The 24,224-nt window shown below is 40.3% G+C and overlaps 2 protein-coding genes across 3 annotated transcripts; one reads left to right on the top strand and one right to left on the bottom strand.

Moving 5' to 3' along the window:
• The first annotated feature begins 1,083 nt into the window (after positions 1-1,083).
• Positions 1,084-11,620, top strand: pllp (plasmolipin). The gene is made up of 4 exons (XM_088997025.1): positions 1,084-1,458; positions 5,059-5,232; positions 6,561-6,677; positions 10,921-11,620. Exons 1-4 carry the CDS (start codon positions 1,294-1,296, stop codon positions 11,026-11,028), a joined length of 564 nt encoding a protein of 187 aa, XP_088853151.1. The 5' UTR covers positions 1,084-1,293; the 3' UTR covers positions 11,029-11,620.
• Positions 11,621-13,963: 2,343 nt separating this feature from the next.
• arl2bp (ARF like GTPase 2 binding protein) lies at positions 13,964-23,833 on the bottom strand. Of its 2 annotated transcripts, XM_088996984.1 has the most exons (7): positions 22,936-23,815; positions 22,607-22,676; positions 22,463-22,524; positions 22,269-22,375; positions 21,070-21,155; positions 14,868-14,964; positions 13,964-14,797 (listed from the first exon to the last, which is right to left on the bottom strand). In XM_088996984.1, the coding sequence occupies exons 1-7, from the start codon at positions 22,952-22,954 to the stop codon at positions 14,699-14,701; spliced, it is 540 nt and encodes a 179-aa protein (XP_088853110.1). In that variant the 5' UTR covers positions 22,955-23,815; the 3' UTR covers positions 13,964-14,698. The 2 variants fall into 2 exon arrangements, with proteins under 2 accessions (XP_088853110.1, XP_088853111.1); XM_088996985.1 differs by lacking the exons at positions 13,964-14,797; positions 14,868-14,964 and adding an exon at positions 18,403-18,668 and having other exon boundaries at positions 22,936-23,833.
• Between the last annotated feature and the right edge of the window lie 391 nt (positions 23,834-24,224).

Here is a 24,224-nt window from a genome sequence, read left to right on the forward strand (position 1 = left end):
TGAAGTAAAATATGAGACAGAGGAATAAGAAGTACAATATGAGTGATAAATGACATTAAAAGTAGTGTTGCGCTCGACTGTGCCGAGCCGGAGTAAACAGGTGAAACTCTTTGCGAAGCGTGTTTTGAGACGTGGGTCGATTTCGTTTACGGCCATGCCCAAAGCCTCGGAACGCGCGCGGCTACGCCCAATGCCTTGCGAGACTGGATTTATACGTCATCACCCACTTGAAGATTCGAAATAAAATGGTGCACCGAGACGATAATGAGTTGACGGCTGACACTGACGCACCCAACTCGCATTTTCAATCGGATTTGTTCTGCATTGGATGCACCGTAGCCATCAGAAAAGAAGAGAACATCCACTTCGAAATGAACTTTATTATTATTATTATTGATACTATTCATTATTATTCTCATGATTCTGACTGTAAAGTGAGGATTCTCACAGTAAAGTCTAAATCCTTAGATAAACTCCTGCCATCTCTATTTTATTTTCTTCGCTGGCCCAAATTCTTTTCCATGCATTTTCCATGACGCCATCTAATCCATGGCAGCATTTTAATCACTCTCTCTGTCTTGACATTTATTGTCCACATGATGGCGCAGTAGAGCAAATGAGGCCCCATGATGCATTGGCCAAAAAGTAAACCATTTGGGGGGAAAGCCTCTTTGCTTCATGATACCTTATTTTCCGATCACTCATTAAAAGTAAAAAATATATTTGTGCAAAGACTCGATAATTAGATGAATAGTTTACTTTAAAACCACACACTCAGATGTGAGCCATAGACCAAGCCTGAACAGAAAATCACGGGGTAGATTTTTAGTGTGTATACTTGCACCTTTGGCTATCAAACTTGAATAGGTTCATCACTAGTTTCACAGCAGGCAACCCCAATTACAAACTTTCACAGAAATTAACGTTGCCATACGTGCCTTACAAACGTGTCATAAAGAGTGACTCTGTTTCCTTTTGGCATGCACTCCTGCTTTTCAAACATTAACAGGTGCCGAGGCCTTGTGGAGGCATATGGGAGGAGTCATAGCGAATTAGCAGCCAGCAGCAAATAGTAGAGGGATGGCACTCTATATGCAACTTTTTGTGTGTGAGACACAGACAGACAATATTTTAACCTGGAAGTTTCACAGAACACCAAGATTTTTTTTGTTTTTTTTCGTCTGTGTATTTATCTTATTTGCCTTCTTTTTAATTTATTTTTTTCCTTCAGTGGAGACTACTCATTTCCTTTTTATTATTTTGTGTTCTTTTTTTAAATGAATTTAGCCTAATATGACAGACTTCCCTTCCAAGGTTACAACAGAGACTGGGTCCCCCAGCTCCCAGAACAACCAGCAAGGCGCCAACAGCCTCAGAGGGCTGGCATCGAATGTGACCACTAGCATGGACATGTCTTTCATCAGGAGCATCCCATCTGTCCTCATGATGGCTCAAATAGTGAGTGGTTTGTTTTCCCATTTGAGCTGTAAAAAATGTGGGCTTAAATGACAAAGTATGCCTGACAAACAGCAACATTTGAGGGTCTCCTTTAGTTCTTGTGAATTTGTGGTACTCTGGGCCTATCAAGAATAAATACCATCACTCACCACTCTTGTCAATTTTCCATTGTAAGTTTCAAATGAGTTTGATCAATTAAAAGGGATGAGGCTTATGTTTATCTTTGGATTGCACATACCAGTGTAGCGTGTCAATGTACTTACTTACTGCACAGTGGAACCTCCCGTGTCAAACATACTATGGTCCTTGACATAGAAACAGAAAATGAAATGAATCTGCATACATATTATATTCTTCTTCTATTTACTGCCCAAATCTGTCTTTGTTTCAGATAGGTGTTGCCAAGAACAGTTACATAAATCTAAAGAAAAAGCAAAAAAGTCAACCCTTTGAAGCCTTCTCATCTAAGCTGTGATGATACAGACTGACGTCTCGTGTGGCTTTCACCTCTGATGGAAGTCTATCATTTGGGATTAACTGGGAAAAATAGATTACAAGTAAAATAGAAGGAGTGTAAACCTACAGAGCTCACAGAACTTAGCTCTGGTGAGTTATGGTGAGGTTCTGTGAGGCATGAACGTTGAACCACTGCAGCATTCGAATTTTACAGCTGCACTGTATAGATTCATTGTTTGAACAAGTTAATGAAAAATCCACATGATGTGACAACAGCAAAATAAGATAACTGAGGAACATTATTGATTAAAAGAGCTTTAGAATGGATTTGGAAACACGGAATCAACAGAAAGGAGGAAATTCTAGCAGCATAATTATGGTGTAATGTTTGTTCTTATCGATTGCAGAATGCAGTGGCATAATTGTACCACCTAACAAAATCTGGGCAAATGAACAACTTCAAAATACAGTCGCAAAGTAGGCCCAAGTGATCACCAAAAACAACACGTTTCATTCCGAAAAAGAATATTGAGAAGACAATGGAACATTTTGCACATGTTTAACACTAAATGTTAGTGTTAAAAGTGTGCAAATAGTGTGCAAATAATATCAACATCCTGAACTGTAGTTGAAAACAAAGAAAATATATTGTACATAAAAAGTAAACCACAAGACGGAACCCATCACTAGGTCAGTGTTTTGCAACCTTTTCTGACCCAAGGCAGACATTTTACATAAAAAAACATCTAATGGCAGACCACCCACCGATCACAATTCTTTGAATACTTTAAACCTGAATACAGTACTTTAAACACAAATTCCGATGACTCTGTTGTTAAAATTGTTTTTATTTCTGGTTTAACTTTAAAGACTATTCTAAGTGAATACAAATGAAGTAATTATGCAACATCAATGATTCTGTGACTGACAGATTCTGAGTAGGTGCGGCTCTATTTTTGTCCAAATGGTTTTAGTCGACCTTTGTACTGTAACTATTCATATTTTTACACACACTCACACATACATATTCGCATACGCACACGCACAGGCACACAAACTCAATGTTTTGAGTGAACGCTGGCGTGTGTGGCTGCCGCTGCTTACCCGCAGAGAAAATATCCTGTGACTGTAAAGTGTCCTTGAGAGTTTTGAAAGGCGCTTATAAATGTCATGTATTATTATTAATGTCCATGTCACAGATAGATGAACAAAGAATAGATACACTCTTCTTCTTTTCCTTTCGGCTTTTCCCTTCAAGGGGTCGCCACAGCAAATCAGTGCCCCCCATCTTTAGAGGTTTGATCCGCATGTTTGTTTAGGCCAAGCTTAGATCCACTCTGTTGTCACAAAAAAAATATTTCAGTCCAATTACATGAATTAAACTTCAAAAATTTCAAAAAAAACTTAAACAAAAATTAAATGAAATTGAATAATTCCCTGATGATTTCTATTGAAACACAAACTTTGAGGCATGTGATTGGGTTATTTTGGTGGCGTTATACGGTGCACGTAACTCACTGCTTAACCTGTGCTGTTTGCTTAGATTATCTCGATATTAAACTGGACCTGGGCGTGTGGGGCCATGTTTCAAGTGTGGCGTTTCTACATTTGTCATTTGTGAATGCTTTACGAGCATCCACCTTTATGAGCTCTGGCTGAATACACGTCTGAGTCATTTGACCACTTTGTGTCTTGCCGAACTTTCAGTGATATGTATACCAGCGCCCTGATGGAGTGCGTGACCACACTTGCGGCATAAATCATTAACTTGTCCTGGTTAATGAGCTTATATTTGGAACTAAATATCCTCAGACGTAAAATGGCCTACACTTGAACATTGGAAGATCCAATACGGAAAATGTTACATTTCATTTTGATCAATGTTTCCCAATCGGGGGTGCGTGGAAATATTGAAAAAGACTTACCGATCAATCATATCAATATACCTGTGGCACAGCTCTGCCCAAAATCGGCCCAAAAAATAACCACGAGTCAACCCAGGTGTTTTGTGGAAGCTCAGATGATTGAAGAAATGAATAAAAATAAACTAAAGATGCAACAGGTGCAGTCTGAATGTGATTCATGTTCAGTGTTTTAATAATAATACCGGTTCGTTTCATTTATAAGCGCCTTTCAAAACTCTTTATACAGTATTTTCAATGTAAATGCTTGTTGCTTGTTTAAAGGGGACTTATTTAAAGGGGCTCCACTTTTGGGTGGTTATAGTATTTGCATATACATGTACAGCATTCTGCAAAACAAAGGCAGGTTTTTGTTTATTTGTTTTACTTACCAATTTTGAAGGCAATTTGTTTGGGTTGGATTTCAAGAGTAGACAATAATTAAGACATAAATACTCAAATTAAGGAAATAAATTCAAATGGATATTGATTTGATGATAAGCTGTGTTAATAATAATAATAATGATAATAATACATTTTATTTACAGGCGCCTTTCAAAACACCTAAGAACAATGAACACCACAACAATAACACCAGAAATAACAATTCTAAATGATAAAAGAGCAGATTGTTACGTTCTACTTTTGGAGAATAATCAACACGTATGAGTTCAGGGGAACTCATGGCATGTCAAAAAGATTTGGGGGTACACAAGCCCCTAAATTTTGGGAACCACTAACTTAGATAGTACTCTATTTTTCTTGAGGCACGATATTTTATCCTGGCCACACACAAAAGAAAAAAAGATATAACTGGGTTAATGTGCTCACTTGTTCTTAATGAATACATAATAGATTCATTTGCGGTTGTCTGATCTCTTAAATGGCCCCTCTAAACGTTCATGGGCATTTAGTAATGCATTAAAAAAGACATGCTTGCATGGCATTTTCTTGGCAAATGGCCTGTTAAGTCATGGCTTCTGCATTAACCCTTTCAGGGACAGCGGTTACTCGAGTGGACAGTTTATCGAGTTATCAGGTTACAGGAATCATTAAAGGGTTAATTTCTAGGTATATGTAGGAGAAGCAGTACATATATTTTTTTACACTAATTCAAAGTAGGTACTGACAAAACATGATGGAATTTGTTTTTTGAAAAAAAATAGACACTTGGGATCAAAAACAACAACACAATGTTATATGTTAGATCACTTGATGCCTTGTGTGTGCTTTATCTGTGTAGCTTTTGGGCCTGCTACACTGGACGCTGATCGCCAGCTCACATTACATGTGGGCGCCGGCCAATGGCTGGGTGCTGTTTGTGGCAATCACTTTCTGGCTTCTCACCAGCATCCTGTTCATCATGATCCTCTTCGGTGCCCAGAGGAGACTTGCCACTGTACCGTGGCCACTCACGGTACGTAACAGGCAACGGGTGGAGAGATACAAGCAGTTAAAATTTAAAAAGCTGCTACAAACTACACATGGCAGAAAAGGAATGGGTGACTGTTAGGTGTTGTCTTGAGTTTTGAAAGCCGCTTCGAAATAAAATGTATTATTATTGTTATTATTATTATTATTATTATTATTATTAATGTCATGATCTGGTTGGCGACCAACGGGTGGCGCCGTCGGCCCCGCCGGCACCTGAACAGGTGTTGGTCGTTCCAATCCATGGCAGACTGTCACGTTCTGGTTGGAGACCAACGGGTAGTGCCATGCGTCGTCGCGTGATTGTACAAGGGTCGCATCCACGTCCACGACGATCCGTGCCGCGTCCACATCACGCCGAGTCCCGTTCCCATCAGGCCGCCGCCCATCATATGCTGGAGAGGCAACAATTGCCGTCTCCACCATTTTTCCCTGGCGAGTTGGACCTTTTGGGAAAGTGTTGGACTTCTGGAAGCAATCCCATGAAGGGATTGCTTTTGGTTGGCGTCCAACGGGTAGTGCTGTCGGCCCCGCCCTCAGTTGCACAGGTGTTGGTCGTCTTCATCAGTGGAAGTTAAAAGGACTCTGGGCATGACCATTCGGTGTCGGGTCATTGTACTGTCTATGTGTCGCTGCACCCTGTCAGGTTTGTTTCTTTTTGGCAGATTTTTACTCATGGTTTTCTTTGATACTTTGTACTTTTCTGTTCGGATGACTTTGATGTTTTATATTTTGTTCCTGCTGACTTTATTTTAATACAATTTGTCAAATACAACCTGCTGCTCCCTCCTGCCTGCTTTTTGGGATCCACCACCAACACCACCTTGCAAACTGTGATAATTATTATTATTAATTCCAACAGTTCCTCAACATTGAGTTCATATAGCACCTGCATAATTCAGCATAAGAGCTGTTTTAAAATACTCTGCTCTTTTAAATAAGAGTTTTGAAAGGCGCTTCGAAATAAAATGTATTATTATTATTAATTCCAATAGTAATATATAAGAGCTGTTTTAAAAGAATCTGCTCTTTTAAGAAGTACAATCTGTTTTAGAGAGTATTTATCAATACAAAATGAATAGAAAAGGTGCAACAATGACAAATATATTTATTCACAGAAAATAATGTGATGGCAAATGTTTATTTTAATACCTTTGTTACTGTGCCAATTAGCATTATCGTTGGCACGACAGAACATTTGATTGTTGAGTCTTGTATTGCAATCATAGTAAACGTGTGATTTTGAGATTAAAAGTTGTGACCCGGCGATTGTGAAAATGTTACAATGTCTTTCTGCAATGGTTCCTCTGCTAGGTGATGGTGTACCATGGTGTAGCCACATTTCTCTATCTGACGGCCTTCCTGGCCAATGCTGCATCCGTTCAACCCTTCTACTACAGCTACTTCTTTGGACATATGGCTGCTGCTGCTGTGAGTATATTGTCACACCGGACACCTCTCACACCCAATACGGAAAGATAGAAGGAATTGGGAGGAATGCTCGGGCAAAACTATTAAGATACATCATTAAAGTCTGATTTAAGTTCATTTACAAAACAAAAACAAATGAATGAGCTCAGCCAATATGCATTTCCAAAATCTCAACATCTACTGTACTTCAAACAAATTGGATTAAGTTGAATGAAAAGTCGGATATCAGTTCTGGATGAGAAGGTTTCTTCAGCCGTCATCTGTACAAAAGTGAAGGTTTCGGACGTTTCGCCTCCTATCCAAGAGGCTTCGTCAGCGAACTAAAGTCTGACTGGTCGTATCGGCCCCATTTATATATCCCTAATGTCCAGACATGGTGGCGCCGGACACAGCTATGATAGGTCCCTACTCTCAGGTTGGGGGGGCAGAGGACCCCTCCCTGTGGCCCCACTGATTGTTCCTACATTCCTGACTAACGACTGGCCTATTACCCCCACTCCCACCGTATCACCTCATCAGCATAACGACCCTCATCAGCATTACCAAAGTTGCCTAACCTGTTTTGCCTAAGCAGGCTATTGTATGAACGATCCAAATTGAACCTCACCCCACCAGACCGGTTTAATGAAGGATTTTGTTGTTTTATAAGAATCGCTTCTTTTACCCCCCTTTCAAACCATCTATGTTCTTTCGCTAAGATTTTAACCTCATTGTCATCAAATGAGTGGTTGCTAGCTTTTAGGTGCAAATGTACTGCCGATTGAGGTCCACTTATATTATCCCTGCGATGTTGATAAAGTCTTTTTTTGAGAATTTGTTGAGTCTCCCCAATGTACTGCTCTTTACAATTTTCATTCTTACAATGTATGGAATAAACTACATTACTTTGTTTTTCATTTGGTAGCCTATCTTTCGGATGCACTAATTTTTGCCTTAACGTGTTTATCGGTTTGAAATAAGTAGGAATTTTATGTTGCCAAAGGACTCTTTGTAATTTTTCAGAAACTCCTGCAATGTACGGTACTGCTACTCCTCTCCTTTTTGTATCTTGAGAATTATTGGTTTCATTCCCTATTCTTTCTTTCTGACATTTGTTGAATGAACACTGAGGGTACCCACAGTTAGTGAGTGCTCTCCTGATATGTTTAGACTCCTTTTCTCTACCTTCAGTGCTAGTTGGTATTAGTTTAGCCCTATGCTGGAGGGTTCTGATAACTCCTAGTTTATGTTGTAAAGGGTGGTTAGAGTCAAAAAGTAAGTATTGGTCAGTGTGCGTAGCCTTCCTAAAGACTTCTGTTTTTAGCGCTCTGTCCTCTTTTATAATTACTTTACAATCCAAGAAGGCTAGTTGGTTCTCTTGAATGTCCTCACGAGTAAATTTAATGTTGAAGTCTACAGAGTTGAGGTGATCTGTGAAGGATTGAATTTCTTGTTTCTTAATTATGACAAAAGTATCGTCCACATATCTAAACCAGTGTCTAGGTTTTGTCCCTGGGAAGGATGTGAGGGCCTGTTTCTCCATCTCTTCCATGTAAAGATTAGCCACTATGGGTGAAACTGGTGAGCCCATAGCACAACCATGAATTTGTTTATAAAATTTTTCCCGAAATTGAAAATACGTAGTATTAAGGCAGATTTCTAATAATTGGCAGATGTAATCCGGTTTAAGTTTGGTTCTTTCATGCAGAGAAATATCCGCCAGCAGCCTCGTCCTCACCACTGAGACTGCTGCTGGGGTTGGGACAGATGTAAAGAGAGAAGTCACATCGTATGATGCCAAAGTTTCCTCAGGTTCCAATATGAGGTCTTTGATCCTCTCTACAAACCCTGTGGTGTTCTCTACGTGATATTCTGTGTTACCAACCAACGGAGCTAAAATAGTTTTTAAATATTTGGCTACATTGTATGTAGAGGAGTCAATGCTACAAACAATGGGTCTGAGGGGGAACCCTTCTTTATGTATTTTTGGCAGGCCATAGATACATGGCGTGGCCTCTCCCGGGTATAATCTAAAATACATCTGTTTGTCTATATGTTTTCTTTCTCTAACTTTTGGAGACAATCAATCATTTCTTTCTTGTATCTGTTGGAAGGGTCCCTTTTTAGTTGCTCATACGTGTTAGAATCACTGATTAACCTATTTATTTTGTCTTCATAATCCAATGTGTTGAGAAGCACTGTGCATCTGCCCTTGTCTGCTGGCAAAATAGTAATATTTTTGTCTTTTTGTAGAGTAGTTAACGCCTTTCTCTCTTCTAATGTTATGTTGGACGGAGGAAGTTTGGCACTACTGAGGAGAGCTGATATTTTAATGCGTAGATCATCTGCCTCTGCATACGAAAGTTTGTTATTTTTAATAGCCGATTCAGTAGCTGCGATGTAATCTATTGTAGGTATAGTTTTAGGAGTCACTGAGAAATTTAAACCTTTGGTAAGTACCGCCTTTTCTGTCTCTGAGAGATCTCTGTCTGACAAATTTTTGATCCAATTCTCCCTTGCAAACTGTTCATTCCTAATTTTTCGCGTGTTTACCAGTAGCTGAGATTGTTTCAGTAAAAGTAATTTTTGAAATTTACCCTTTTGTCTCTCTTTGGTTTTGCTGTGGTGCCTCATATAACCAGATTTAGTAAATTCACACACTTCCTGATAGATTTTGTGGGTAAGTTTAGTTTGTAATCGCTGATAATAAGTTTCTATTTCTGACTGTTTGTTTTTTATCTCTATGTTAAGTCTCCTAATTCGCAAATTTAGAATTTTCCTAGTATAATTTTGTTGCATTTTATCGGCTAAGTATCCGGGCTCCAAAAGATAGGCTACCAAATGAAAAACAAAGTAATGTAGTTTATTCCATACATTGTAAGAATGAAAATTGTAAAGAGCAGTACATTGGGGAGACTCAACAAATTCTCAAAAAAAGACTTTATCAACATCGCAGGGATAATATAAGTGGACCTCAATCGGCAGTACATTTGCACCTAAAAGCTAGCAACCACTCATTTGATGACAATGAGGTTAAAATCTTAGCGAAAGAACATAGATGGTTTGAAAGGGGGGTAAAAGAAGCGATTCTTATAAAACAACAAAATCCTTCATTAAACCGGTCTGGTGGGGTGAGGTTCAATTTGGATCGTTCATACAATAGCCTGCTTAGGCAAAACAGGTTAGGCAACTTTGGTAATGCTGATGAGGGTCGTTATGCTGATGAGGTGATACGGTGGGAGTGGGGGTAATAGGCCAGTCGTTAGTCAGGAATGTAGGAACAATCAGTGGGGCCACAGGGAGGGGTCCTCTGCCCCCCCAACCTGAGAGTAGGGACCTATCATAGCTGTGTCCGGCGCCACCATGTCTGGACATTAGGGATATATAAATGGGGCCGATACGACCAGTCAGACTTTAGTTCGCTGACGAAGCCTCTTGGATAGGAGGCGAAACGTCCGAAACCTTCACTTTTGTACAGATGACGGCTGAAGAAACTTTCTCATCTATGGACCACTCCTGTACGACTGAGAGCTTACACAGACAGATATCAGTTCTGGTGAAATGAGAATGTCTTGATGGCACCAACCATATTGACTCAATGGTGTTTAACGGCTTTAAATTGCTCTCGGATTAAACTGTTACCACCATAAACCATTTGTTGGTTGTACAGATTGGGTTTTGAGCAAGTATATGTTAAACATTCTTAACCACCAACAAGAAGGCCATAAAGTTTATCACTGCATAATAAAATGAAAACTACTCACCCTTTTGAAGTCTGACGAAGTTGTTTATCAAATGCTAGTGTTGTGCTGTGTACCAAAGTACAATTGTTTTGTTGAGCGGTACCACAGAAGAGATTTTGCAACATCTATAAAGTAACACTTATCTTATGCTTTAGCATGCTAAACACACCTGAGGAAAAAAAAAAATCGAGAAAAGAGATGAGGAACAGGTGTGCTTTATTATTCAGTAGTTACTTCCTCCTCAAATATAGTCAAGGTGTGTCAACACAAGCTGTGTGCAGTTGTTTAGCCTGAAGCTAAAGTCCACAATGCTTCTCTTACAGACACACACACAGCTTTGGCCTCTGTATTCTGACAATGCACGATCACTGACCAGTTGAAGGCCCATAAGTGTAAAATTTAGTCTTACTAACCGTAATAAAACAAAGGTGTGAACACAAAATAAAGCCTGACAACCTTTTCTAAGTGGTTACAAGAGCTAAGGTTACTTCAGTCTCACTTCAGTTTCTCTTCCTGTGCAGTTCTTTGGCGCAGTGGTGACAGTGATGTATGGCATCAGTGCTTTCTTCTCCTATTTGGACTGGAAGGGAGACAGAGGGAATGCTGCCACCAATACAGTGCCCACCTAGGAATCGAGGATAAGGCTCTCGGGGACTGGTTTATTTATGCTAGGTCTTGTTCATCTCTTAAGCAATCAACAAGGAGTCGTGCGATTATTGTTGTTGCCCAACAGTCACAGCTTACACTCCACTTGATGACATTGCGTATTATCAACTCACAATGTTTGTAAATCCCATTTTATTTTGAATCTATCATTTGAATCACCCTTGCACCATTCCTTCAGTTGTTTCAAGCTATTTTTGTGACTTAACCTACTGTTCTATTTCTTTCTTACCATATACCTGTACAGTGATACCTCAGCTCACAAACATAATTGGTTCACAGAAAGTGTGTGTGAGGATAAAAATTTGTCTTCCGAACATTTATTTCCCTCAAGAAACCATTAAAATGAGAATAATCAGTGACCAGGTCCATAAAACAGATTTTTTGACTAAATAAGCCTTAACACTACACAAAATATACCTTATTTTATGTAATGTGCTATTGTATCGTAATTAAACTGTACAGTATAATAAAGTCGATGAGAAGGTTTCTTCAGCCGTCATCTGTACAAAAGTGAAGGTTTCGGACGTTTCGCCTCCTATCCAAGAGGCTTCGTCAGCGAACTAAAGTCTGACTGGTCGTATCGGCCCCATTTATATATCCCTAATGTCCAGACATGGTGGCGCCGGACACAGCTATGATAGGTCTCTACTCTCAGGTTGGGGGGGCAGAGGACCCCTCCCTGTGGCCCCACTGATTGTTCCTACATTCCTGACTAACGATTGGCCTATTACCCCCACTCCCACCGGTATCACCTCATCAGCATAACGACCCTCATCAGCATTGCGAAAGTTGCCTAACCTGTTTTGCCTGAGCAGGCTATTGTATGAACGATCCAAATTGAACCTCACACAACCAGACCGGTTTAATGAAGGATTTTGTTGTTTTATAAGAATCGCTTCTTTTACCCCCCTTTCAAACCACCTATGTTCTTTCGCTAAGATTTTAACCTCATTGTCGTCAAATGAGTGGTTGCTAGCTTTTAGGTGCAAATGTACTGCCGATTGAGGCCCACTAGTATTATCCCTGCGATGTTGATAAAGTCTTTTTTTGAGAATTTGTTGAGTCTCCCCAATGTACTGCTCTTTACAATTTTCATTCTTACAATGTATGGAATAAACTACATTACTTTGTTTTTCATTTGGTAGCCTATCTTTTGGATGCACTAATTTTTGCCTTAACGTGTTTATCGGTTTGAATCGGTTACAATAGCCTGCTCAGGCAAAACAGGTTAGGCAACTTTCGCAATGCTGATGAGGGTCGTTATGCTGATGAGGTGATACCGGGGGGAGTGGGGGTAATAGGCCAATCGTTAGTAAGGAATGTAGGAACAATCAGTGGGGCCACAGGGGGGGGTCCCGCGCCCCCCCCCCCAACCTGAGAGTAGGGACCTATCATAGCTGTGTCCGGCGCCACCAGGTCTGGACATTAGGGATATATAAATGGGGCCGATACGACCAGTCAGACTTTAGTTCGCTGACGAAGCCTCTTGGATAGGAGGCGAAACGTCCGAAACCTTCACTTTTGTACAGATGACGGCTGAAGAAACCTTCTCATCGATGGACCACTCCTGTACGACTGAGAGCTTACACAGAAGTATAATAAAGTCGTTTTATTTACATTTGTGATGGTGAATGTAGTTCCTCTTGATATCGGAGTGAAGTTGCCGTTCTCTCTTGCCGATAATACCCTCACTCACAGTCCCCTGCTAGCTGCTTTTCGTTAATCCAAATCAACAGAGCAGAGTTTTTCAACTTCTTCTCTTATAATAATACATTTCATTTCTAAGCGCCTTTCAAAACTCTCAAGGTCACTTTACAGTCACAGGATACGTTTTTCTGTGGGTGAGCAGCGGCAGCCACATGCGCCAGCGTTCACTCAACCCGGAATAACTCATATAGAAAGTTAGCTCGCTAGCTATTGCCTGGGACCATTGCTTAGACAACACAGAAACAGCCTTAGCCACACACACACCCTTAATAGCTTCCTTCTTCCTAAGCAATGGCCCAATTAGCGTAATGGTACTGGGATGCTAAGTCACACAAACGCAAACCTCATTCGTGTTTTTCGATGACCTTCTGCTCAACCGCAATTTTTTTTGTCTTCTTCGGCTTAATACTTGCCTGTGGTGGGGTCTTTTTCGGTCCCATAATAGCAAATGTACACTCGATAACAAACCACGTCCGCACTCAAAGAAAGGGGGTAACGAAAGCTAGTCTGCCAGCCACCGTGGCGCTGTTCCACCGTGTGGTTTGGTTCATCAGTCGAAAACTAGTTCATCAGCTGAGACTATATGCTCGCGAATTTAATGTTTGTGAGGCAAAAAGTTCGTGAGCTGAAGCGTTCGTCAGCGGAGGTATCACAGTACCAAACTCCTTCTTCTGCATAAACATAAAGTGCTGCCGTCCATCCTTTACAAATTACTTCTTCAGAATTCACTGGTGAGCACCTCCATCTCACAGTGCAGAGGTGCAGGATTTGATTCAGGCTCTGGCCTTCCTGTGTGGAGTTTGCATGTTCTCCCCGGGTATTCCGGTTTCCTCGCACATTCCAAAAACATGCATGGCAGGGTAATGGAATACTCCAAGTTGTCCCTCGGTGAAATTGTGAGGCAGGATGGTTGTTCGTCTCTGTGTGCCTTCCGACTGGCTGGCTACCAGTTCAGAGTGTACTGTACCCCTCCTACTTCCCAAAGACAGCTGAGAAATTGTCGGCGTGCCCCGCGACCCTTGTGAGGACAAGATTAGAAAATGGATGGATAGTCACAGTACTTGTAAATAGTTAAATAATCTAAAAGGTGTACAGTATTGAATATCTGAAAATTGTTAAGACAGTCGAGCAATCCAAGGTGAACATGATAGCGCAATTATGCACATGTACAATAAAAACACCTCAAAGCAATGGGGAGATGAGGCTTTCTGCTGTATATTAGAAAATGTGTCACAAGCATTTGGTCAGACAACTATACAATACAAATCTCTATTTACATATAAAAATCACTTTCACAGGCATTTTTCAATCCGAACGATATTGTAAAAATGTGAGTTCTTATGTCACCAATTCAAAACATGTAATGCAATCTAAATGTTCGTTTTTTTTAGTTTTCTAATGATTAGTCTATGATGTCTAATATTTGCTAAAAAACAAAAGGATTATTACCAACAGGAATATTTATGACAAAAAAACTGGTGTTAATAAATAAAAATGAGTGTAATGCTTCTGTGTCATGCATTTTCCTTCTACGAACAGGGCAGCGGAAACATAAGCCTTTCGCTGTTAGGGCTGTTTTGTTTTTTGGACACGACTACTTTCCAGGCATTGACCTGCAATTGCGCACTGGTTCATGACATAGCACCCTGGGCAGAACAGAAAGGCGGACATGAGCTGGGATGAGTCTTTCAAACGGTGCAGTTTCCATGTTCTCTTTGTGTTTGTGTGGGTTCCCTGACTTCCTCCAAATGTGCAAGAATGCGCATGTCAGTTCATGCTGGACCACATTGTTCATAGGTGTGAGTGGTTGTCTGCTTCTGTGTGTCAGACTTGAGGTTTATGGCTGATCACAAGCTAACAATGCGTTAGACTCAATCAACCCTATGGCATACGTATTTGCTCTTATCGTGTGTGCACGTGTGTATGTCACTGTAGCTGATTGGATCCAGAGTGGCCGGAGGCTGCAGGAGTTAAAGGTGTGACTACAAGTCCTTGGCTCAGGTCAAGACTCCGTCCTTCCTTTTCCTAGAAAATACAAAATATGCCATAATAGCTGATAAAGCCAGTCGATAAGCACGTCAGTTGGCCAACTCACCACTTTGTACTGCAGAACCATCTCCTTGAAGGCTACAAAGTCAATAAAGGATAGCAGGATGTCAACAATGTCACCTGACACTTCATCTTTGTGCTGCCTAGATGGAAACGATTGAGAAGCATGAGAGGAATCTTGTCTTCAAAGTCGACAAGTGCCAGTTGGGTTACAAGAATTGCTTTCACATCAATTGATTGTTAAACAGTGAGTGAATCCATGTCTAGTCATAGTCAAATAGACACATATTTCTGTAAAGTAGTAGTTGGTGTAATCATGTTGGAGTGATACAGCTCAAGTGAGGAAGTAAGATCTGTCATGGTGCAAGCAAGTTTAGCCTGCTTTGTTAGTGGGAGTTATGGAAAGACTTCACCACACATGCATGCAATTGTGCTCTTTCAGTGTTTCTTTTAAATCAAATCATCTGTCAGCGATTTTGTAAGGTACTTCGAGAGATGCATTTGAAATGATATTAGACTTTACATTTTTTAAATAAGCAGAGAATAGTGTTGTTAACAGCACAGTCAAATTTGAATGGTTAAATATTGCATTGTTGACAAAATGAGGCTTTTAAGAAGTCATTGTGCGCACAGCTGAGGGGATGTCCACTTAGTGCGCTGAAACACCACCCTGACTCAACCATTAATGAAATACAAATGCCACTCCCACTTCCCAGAAATCTTTCACTTCATCTCAGGTCTTTATTATACCTCACATAATCATGTCGGAGCTATGAAAATACAGTGGCTTGAAAAGTATTCACCACAAACATGAATATATTTTATTGGCATTTTATGTGAAAGACAAACAAAAAGCGGTTCACAATTGTGAAGTAGAAAGAAAATTACTTTCAAATTAAAAAATAAAAATAAAAAACTGAAAAATGTGGCGTGCAAATGTATTCAGCCCCCGTGTGTCAATACTCTGCAATACACTGCAATGACAGCTGCAAGTCTTTTGGTGTATGTCTCTACTAGCTTTGAACATCTAGAGAATTGGAATTTTTGCCCATTTTTCTTTACAGAACAGCTCAAGCTAAGCAAGATTGATGGAGAGCATTTGCGAACAGCAGTTTTCAGTTTTCAAAACAAACATGCGGATCAAACCTCTAAAGATGGAGGACACTGATTTGCTGTGGCGACCCCTTGTAGGGAAAAGCCGAAAGGAAAAGAAGAAGAGTTTTCAGATCTTGCCACATATTTTCAATTGGATTTAGGTCTGGACTTTGACTGGGCCATTCTAACGCATTGAACCCATAGAAATAGATAGGTAGTAGAAGTGGCGTAGAGACGAGGTTGATTGCAAACCCGGAAGTGACGTCACGAGTTGTAGCGTCCATAGTAACGTGGCTTGGTTTGGCATAGAAATAGGATAGTTTTGCGCGTATTTAGGTCTATTTAACATATGGATGCTGTAAAAAGGAACAACAGTTTGGGGGCCGCAATGTTTCGCTTACGGATGCTTCAACTACAAGCTGAAAAACAAAGGAATTTCGTTCTTCAAGTGAGTGAAAATGAAATATCTATAAAAAGAAAAAAAAAATTCGTTTTGCGATGTTTTAGTGACTAATTTTCGTCCTGTTTTCGATCTTCGACCGTGTATAAGTACGTTCTAGCTGTTCTTCATTAAAGAATTATATGTGCCATGTTCTTCAAGATTGTCACTCGTGTTGTTGCTGCAGTTGGCCATATAGCCCTTTTCGATTTGGAACACAAGATCATAACCCGAGATGGTATTGAGAACCATACCATAGACCTCATCAGAACCATCGCTAATATCTTCCTATCTGTCCGTTTACACCATATCACTCGCCTACAGAATGATGACTTGATGAAGAGTTTTCTTCTATCAAAACTGAATCGCAGTGTAATTTTTGCAGGTCAATGAGGTTAGAAGTTTCAAAAAATTTCATCTCATTCAAGTCATCATATGGTTGACTAATTAATCAGCTTTCATTGTTTTACTGGCTGTGACAATTGCACACTCAATGTTGCTGTAAAAGTAGTGGAATATCTTGTTGAAATTTCTGTGGTTGTATATTAACTGAAAAATTAGTTTAACAACGCCCCCAAAAAAGGAAATTTTAAATGATGAGAGTGATGAGGACAATTTAAATTTGGCATTATTATTGAAAAATAATTATTAATATAAAAGTGTTGGACTATACACAGTGTTACCTAATCCTCTACAATTTCTGATTTAGTCCAGTTCCGATCACCAATTAAGTATGATCATTCTTTATGAATGTTATTTTTTTCACGTTTGAAGATTGGTTACAATCACACTCAAAAGATAATTATACTATGTATTTGAATTTTCAATCTTAAAGAGCTGTCATTTCTATTATTCATAACATTTTTAGACTCTGAATAAATATACATCAATAGTGGTGTATTTAATTGCAATTGTATGTTTTGGATTATAAAAAATTATAATCCAAAGCATATCTGATCTTGAAAGTTGAGGTTTTTGGACTTGTCCGACTTCACATAGCGCCGAAAGACGACGTGAGAGTGAAGTAGTTGTCTTCTAAAACATATTTAGCCACAAAGTATTAGAATTTCGTCCAATACCGGAAGAAAATCGACGAAAAACGAGCAAAAATTCTTCATATGGTACGGAACTGTGTCAGAGGCTACAACTCGTGACGTCATCAGTGACATCACGACCTGGTGACCACGGGGCGCAATGCTATTGCCTCCTTTGGGCACTTCTAAACCTATCTATTTCTATGATTGAACCCATCGAACCCAATAAAGCATCTTAAAGGACTGAAGTTCTGTTTGTAATGTAAGGAAAGACATGCCCATTTCACGGTAAGATCAGAGCATTGTCATCAAATGGTGAGTAGTTTTTGCTTTTTTGAATGTTGCTGTGCCGATTACCATTTTGTGTTTGGGAGCCTTTTACTGAGCGAGTTGCTTGTTCTGTAGCCACAAAGAGACATGTCTTCTTGTGCCGGTCCCAAGCCCGGATAAATACAGAGGGTTGTGTCAGGAAGGGCATCCGACGTAAAAGCTTGGCCAAAACAAACATGCGGATCAAACCTCTAAAGATGGAGGACACTGATTTGCTGTGGTGACTGACCCCTTGAAGGGAAAAGCCCAAAGGAAAAGAAGAAGTTTTCAGATCTTGCCACATATTTTCAATTGGATTTAGGTCTGGACTTTGACTGGGCCATTCTAACGCAAGAATATGTTTTGTTTTAAACCATTCCATTGTAGCTCTTTATGTTTAGGGTCATTGTCCTGCTGGAAGGTGAGCCTCCGGCACATTCTCAAGTCTTTTGCAGATTCCATCAGGTTTTCTTCCAAGATTGTCCTGTATTTTGCCCCATCCATCTTCCCGGCAACTCTGACTAGCTGCCCTGTCCCTACTGAAGAAAAGCAGCCCCGCAACATGCTTCTTCCACCACGTTTGACAGTGGGGATGGTGTGGAGAGTGATGTGTAGTGTTAGTTTTCCGCCACACATAACATTTTGCATTTAGGCCAAAAAGTTCCAGTTTCAAAAAGTTCTCGTCTGACCAGAGCACCTTGGATTGGATTTGCCTTTATTAGTCTCGCAGTGGAGAAATTTACATTTCACAGCAGAAAAGTGATGAAAGGAATGAAAGTAGAAAAACTAAATACATGAGCTGCTGGAAAGGCTTCTTCTTGCCAGTATTCCATAAAGGCCAGATTTGTGCAATGCACAACTAATTGTTGTCCAATGGACAGACTCCCCCACCTGAGCTGTGGATCTCCGCAGCGCCTCCAGAGTTACTGTGGTCATCTTGGCTGCATCTCTGATCAGTGCTGTCCTTGTTCTGCACATAAGTTTTGATGGATAGCCATGTCTAGGTAGGTTTGCAGTTGTGCCATACTCTCCATTTCTTGACGATGGATTGAACAGTGTTCTGTGAGATGTTCAAAGCTTGGGAAATCTTTTTATAACCTAACCCTGATTTAAATTTCTCCATAACTTTATCCCTGACCTGTATGGTGTGTTCCTTGGACTTCATGATGCTGTTCACTGACCAGTGTCATCTTAGCAAACCTCTGAGGCCATCACAGAACAGCTGTATTTATATATACAGTGGAACCTCGGTTTTTGAACGACTCACAGTTCGAACAAATCGGAGTTCGAACAAAATATTCGAGAAATTCTTGCTTCGCAGATCGAACAACAATCGGTGTTCGAACGCCGGTACGACGCTTTGCTCTAGCGTTTAATATAGGTGTACGAAGAGTTTTAGCCCCTAATCATGCCTCAAAAGAAAGTAAGAGCTCCTACAAGTGAAAAAAGAAAAGTAGTGCGTACAACTATTGCATTTAAGGAAGAAATAGTCACAAAATATGAAGGAGGTGTGCGAGTGTCTGATCTGGCTAGGGAATACAGCATGGCGAAATCTATGATCAGTACGATAATAAAGAGTAAGGAGGCTGTGAAATCTAGTGATGTGGTTGTGGGAGTGAGAGCAAGTGTCATTGGATAGATATTTTAAGAGAAAAGAACATCCTGTAGCCGAGTCATCCGTAGCTGTCACGTTCCGAGCGAGAGTGACGTCAGCTGACTCGTCGGAACGTAGTGGAATGTTTGGGATCCCAAAGCAGGTGGCAGAGACGTACTAACCAAGCAGGATGTTTATTCACAAATAAAAGAAAACACAGCGAGTAAGAAGGCAGGGGGTGATCCGACCCGTTTACTACGGCAAAAAGCAAATGGCACACGAGGGTGCAATATTATGCAATTCCGGAAGATGACATAAATTTACGGGACGCAGGAAAAATACCTTGGACCGGATACATTCACGCATCGAAAGAAGAGTCCGGGTACGGTGGCGAGGTGAGTCAATCATCCGGCATTGGCGAGGTGATCGCGAACCGTATAAATGCCCCGTGTCTGTGATTAGAGAATTGACAGCAGGGAGCGGGAGAGGCAGCCCCGCCCCCCGCTGTCAACTCACACGTGACAGGAGCAAAGAGATTTGAACGTGTGAGCACCCCTCAGAAAGAAGAGCTCCCTGAAGTTTTTATGGAAGGGGACTCCTTCCAAACAATAAATTTCCTTCCTCCGTCCACCTGCGCCTTCTGCTGACCACCACAAAGGTAAAAAATCCTATTCATAATTATTTTCTTTACGAACGTACAATTAGCCTGGGTTACATTTATGTTTATGTTATTTGCCATTTTCCATTTTCTGAGATATACATTGCTTTTTATGTGTTGGTCAGCATTTTAATGTGCAATTTCATGCATAAAATAATGTATGAAATACTGTACTAAAAAGGTAAACATTCAGGGTGTTGGAACGGATTAAAACAATTTGCATTATTTATAATGGGAAAAATGGTTTCGCTGTTCGAACAAATCGGTTTTCAAACAGGGTTCTGGAACGGATTATGGTCGAGAACCGAGGTACCACTGTACTAAAGTTAGATTACACAATGGTGGACTCCATTTGACAATTAAGTTAACAGCTGATCATTCAACAAACATCAGGCAACCTCTGAAGGCAACTGGTTGCACCCAGAGAAAATGGGGCTGAATACTTTTGCATGCGATTTTTCCGTTTAAAAAAATTTGAAAGTCATGTATAATTTGCCTTCTACTTCACAATTGTGAACCGCTTTGTGTTGGTCTTTCACATAAAATGCCAATAAAATATATTCATGTTTGTGGTCAGAACGTGACAAAATGTGCAAAGGTTCAAGGGGTATGAATACTTTTTCAAGCCCCTATATCAAGTTAAACCTTCCGGTGGAAAATCCACCTTTTCTCGGTCTGACGTGTCACGGGCAGAGACGAGGTGATCAAAAGCAAACATGTCAGCGGACTATCTGAGGTGAAGATACAATTTCAATGTTCAGCGTTAACTACCCATTTTCCAATCCACCTATCCTCACGAGTGTCACAGGCAAGCTTGAGCCTATTCCAGCTATTGTTGGGCAGTAGGCAGGGTATCCCCTGAACTGGTTGCCAGCCAATTGCAAAGCACATTTAGACATACAACCATTCGTGTTCACACTCACACCTAGGGACAATTTTGAGTATTCCAGTAACCTGCCATGCATGTTTTTGGAATGTGGAAAGAAACCGGGAGTAACGGTACTGTGAAAACCCACACAGGAAGGGGTTGCACCTCTGCACTGTGAGACGGATGTATTAAACAGAGTGACACAAGATTTTGGGGGGGAAATTGACGCCAAATGTGATTTCGATACTTACATGAGATGATCAATGAAGGTGGACATAATGAAGCCAGGGATCCTCTTCATCAGCTGGTGTTCTACATATTTCTCCAACAGCTCCACCTACACACATACAATAAATGAAAGCTACAGACTGCCGTGATATAAAATTCTGTTTAAGAACAGGGAACGCTCAGCTTCATTCAAGGTCATACATATACAGTGATACCTCAGCTTTAGCTCACGAATTTACGAACATTAAATTCGCGAGAATATAATCTTGGCATACGAACTACAGTAGTTTTCAGCGGACGAACCAAACCACACAGCGCCACGGTTGCTGGACTAGTCCAGTTTTCGGCGGATGAACACCAAACCACACGATCGAACAGTGCCATGGTGGCTGGCGGACTACTTTTCCACACCCCCTTTGAGTGCAGACGTGGTTTTATATCAGGTGGAGTACTTTTGCTATTATGGGACCGAAAAAGACTCAACCACAGGCTAGTGTTAAGCCAAAAAGGACACAAAAGAATATTACAGTCGAGCAAAAGATCATCGAAAAACATGAACTAGGTGTGCATTTGTGTGACTTATCATCCCAGTGCCATTATGCCAAGTCGACCATTGGCTAAGGGTGTTTCTGTGTTGTCTAAGCAACAGTCTCAGGCAATAGAAAAGGTTGAAAAACTTGTTGATTTGGATTACCGAAAAGCAGCGAGCAGGGGTTCGTGAGTGAGGGTATTATCGCCGAGAAAGCCCGGCAACTTCACTCGGATATCACCAAGAGGCAACTACATCAACGACTATCACAAAGGTAAATAAAACGACTGTAAAGTTTATTTCTTTAATTACAATACAACAGAACATTTATTATACATAAAAATAAGGTATATTTTGTGTAGTTTTAAGGCTAATTTAGTAGAAAATTATGGGACCTGGGAACGGATTATTCTCATTTTTAATGGTTTATTATGTGAAATAAATGTTTGGCATACAAACTTTTCACCTTACACACAATTTCTGGGAACCAATTAAGTTCGTAAGCTGAGGTATCACTGTATTTAAAAACTGATTCTAACCTGTCATGTGCTGTATGTATTGAGGATATGCGAGATAGGGAAAACCAAAACAAAAGAACAGAGGAAATATGCAAACTCTACAGGGGAGGGCCTGAGTCGAAATCCAAGTCCCAAACCTAAAAGCTGTGAGATAGATATGCTAACTATGACTCACATATTCATTGAAAATGGGTGTGTAGCTGAGCTTGTTCTCTTCAGTGCTGTCAAACTCTTGATAGTGTTTCTCCATGAAATTTCGCTGGAGTCGCTGGAAATCCTCCTCTTCAAAACAAAACAAAATAAGTTTTCATTCTCACACAAAGGTTTTGCATCACGACTGAAGAGTGATTTGAATTGTAATATTCTCACCCATAATGATATCTTCTATGCAGCCAATGACAGAGTCGAATGCAGTGTCTGCAGCCGAGGAACTGAATTCAGAAGGAAACAGAGAGGTTCGCAACACGAGAGACTGACACGTTTCTTGGATAATCAGTGTGATATTCAATCAACCTGGAAATGGCAATTGTTTCGTCCTCCATGTCAACCATGTCCACAATGTTCTCGCCGCAGCTCTGCACACCTGAGGAATCGGAAAGGGCGTGAGGCGACGTTTGCTTTAAAATGTATACATCTTTAGTTCGTCAAAGCTGTGTATTATCGCACCCCTCATAAGTTTTACTCTATACTCAACGACAACGTCAGCTAGCACGCTGGCTAGCGTAGCGCCGGCTAGCTAAAACACGTGAGCGAATGTAGTCAATACAGTATAAATCATGATGGTCTGGCGAATTCAGACTAACGTAAATTTCAAGATCAACTGAGTGCATTTTCCCACTCACCGCCTCCACGAATATCCATGTTTTAATGCAAATAAGGAATAGTGAAGTAGTAGTGTTACCAGGGAAACAACCATTTGGTGCTGCTTGAAGTCGGGCCCGAGACCCACAAGCGAGCAAAAAAATGTTCCGACAACACACTAGACGTGCATGATGTTGCATTCGCGTGATTCCGTTCAATGTGGAACAATTCGTACGGATCGGTAAAAGCGACTCCCAGGTTACCCGAACGCCTGCCGACTTCACACATTTGACTCAAAATGTTGACGGTCCTTCTCTGTAATGCTTTACAATATCCAATGCGAGTCCTAAATGTGTGGACCATTTAAGAAGATGTAATAAATCTTTCACTATGACAGTTTGGAGCACTGTCAAAGGCAAAGGCCCAGGGGGCCAAATCTGGCCCGTCACATCATTTTATTCGGCCCTTTAAAGCAAATCAAGAATGTCAAGTGCCATGATGTTTGCTAAAGTCTGAACCAAAATTTCAAATTGCCATATAACAATCACAATAAGTCATTATACTTGACTTCAGGTTTGAAAACTATAGTTATTTACTAATTTATTGTGCATTCTGTATGTAATATGTGGAGGTGAAACATTCTAATGGTTTCCCCAAATTCACAACGGCCCTCGAGAGGAAATCGTAACTACGTACAATGTAGCCCGTGTGAAAAAAAATAGTTTAACACCCCTGGTTTCGAGTCATTAAAGCAGACCAAAAAATCCATTTATCATCAGGTTTAAAATAGTTTGGGAGTGTTCATTGTATTTTTTCTTTAATTCAGTTAAATTGATGAAGTTTGATTTTTTTAACGAAAATCCTTAGCTGTAGTTAAAAAATTTTAATAGATGCAATGTATTTGTCAAAATCAAAAAGTCAATATACGTATATGTTATGTAATAAACAAACTACAACTCAAACATTGTTTTTCCTTCCTTTTCCCATATGAATGTGTCATTGTAACAAAATAGATTGAAAATGGATCAGAACTTTTTGACAAAAAACAAGGACTTTTTCACTTAGTTTTACGAAAAGGTTAAGTCAGGGTTCACTAATCATATTGAAACTCAAAATAACACTGGACAAATACAAAATGCTCTGAGCTTTATACAATTTGCTCACGGTACCTTCATGATAGTCACTTGGTTTGTGTACCGACATTCAAACCATGACACAGGACATTTATCTCATCCATTGATTTTCCACCACATATCCAGAGACGGGTTGTGGGGGCAGCAGCTTTAGTAGGGAAACCCAGACTTCCCTCTGCCAGCTCTTCCTGGCAGGT

This window comes from Hippocampus bargibanti, linkage group LG05 (assembly GCF_051943395.1).
Source record: "Hippocampus bargibanti isolate YZ-2025 linkage group LG05, ASM5194339v1, whole genome shotgun sequence".
Classification (NCBI taxonomy): Eukaryota; Metazoa; Chordata; class Actinopteri; order Syngnathiformes; family Syngnathidae; genus Hippocampus; species Hippocampus bargibanti.

Excerpts from the sequence above, each read along its gene's own strand:
- pllp (XM_088997025.1), top strand. The coding sequence starts at position 1,294 with ATGACAGACTTCCCTTCCAAGGTTACAACAGAGACTGGGTCCCCCAGC. Across the intron at positions 1,459-5,058 it reads TCCTCATGATGGCTCAAATA|CTTTTGGGCCTGCTACACTG; the intron begins GTGAGTGGTTTG and ends TTATCTGTGTAG. Across the intron at positions 6,678-10,920 it reads GACATATGGCTGCTGCTGCT|TTCTTTGGCGCAGTGGTGAC; the intron begins GTGAGTATATTG and ends CTTCCTGTGCAG.
- arl2bp (XM_088996984.1), bottom strand. Across the intron at positions 22,525-22,606 it reads GAAACAATTGCCATTTCCAG|TTCCTCGGCTGCAGACACTG; the intron begins GTTGATTGAATA and ends TTCTGAATTCAG. Across the intron at positions 21,156-22,268 it reads CACCCATTTTCAATGAATAT|GTGGAGCTGTTGGAGAAATA; the intron begins GTGAGTCATAGT and ends GTATGTGTGTAG.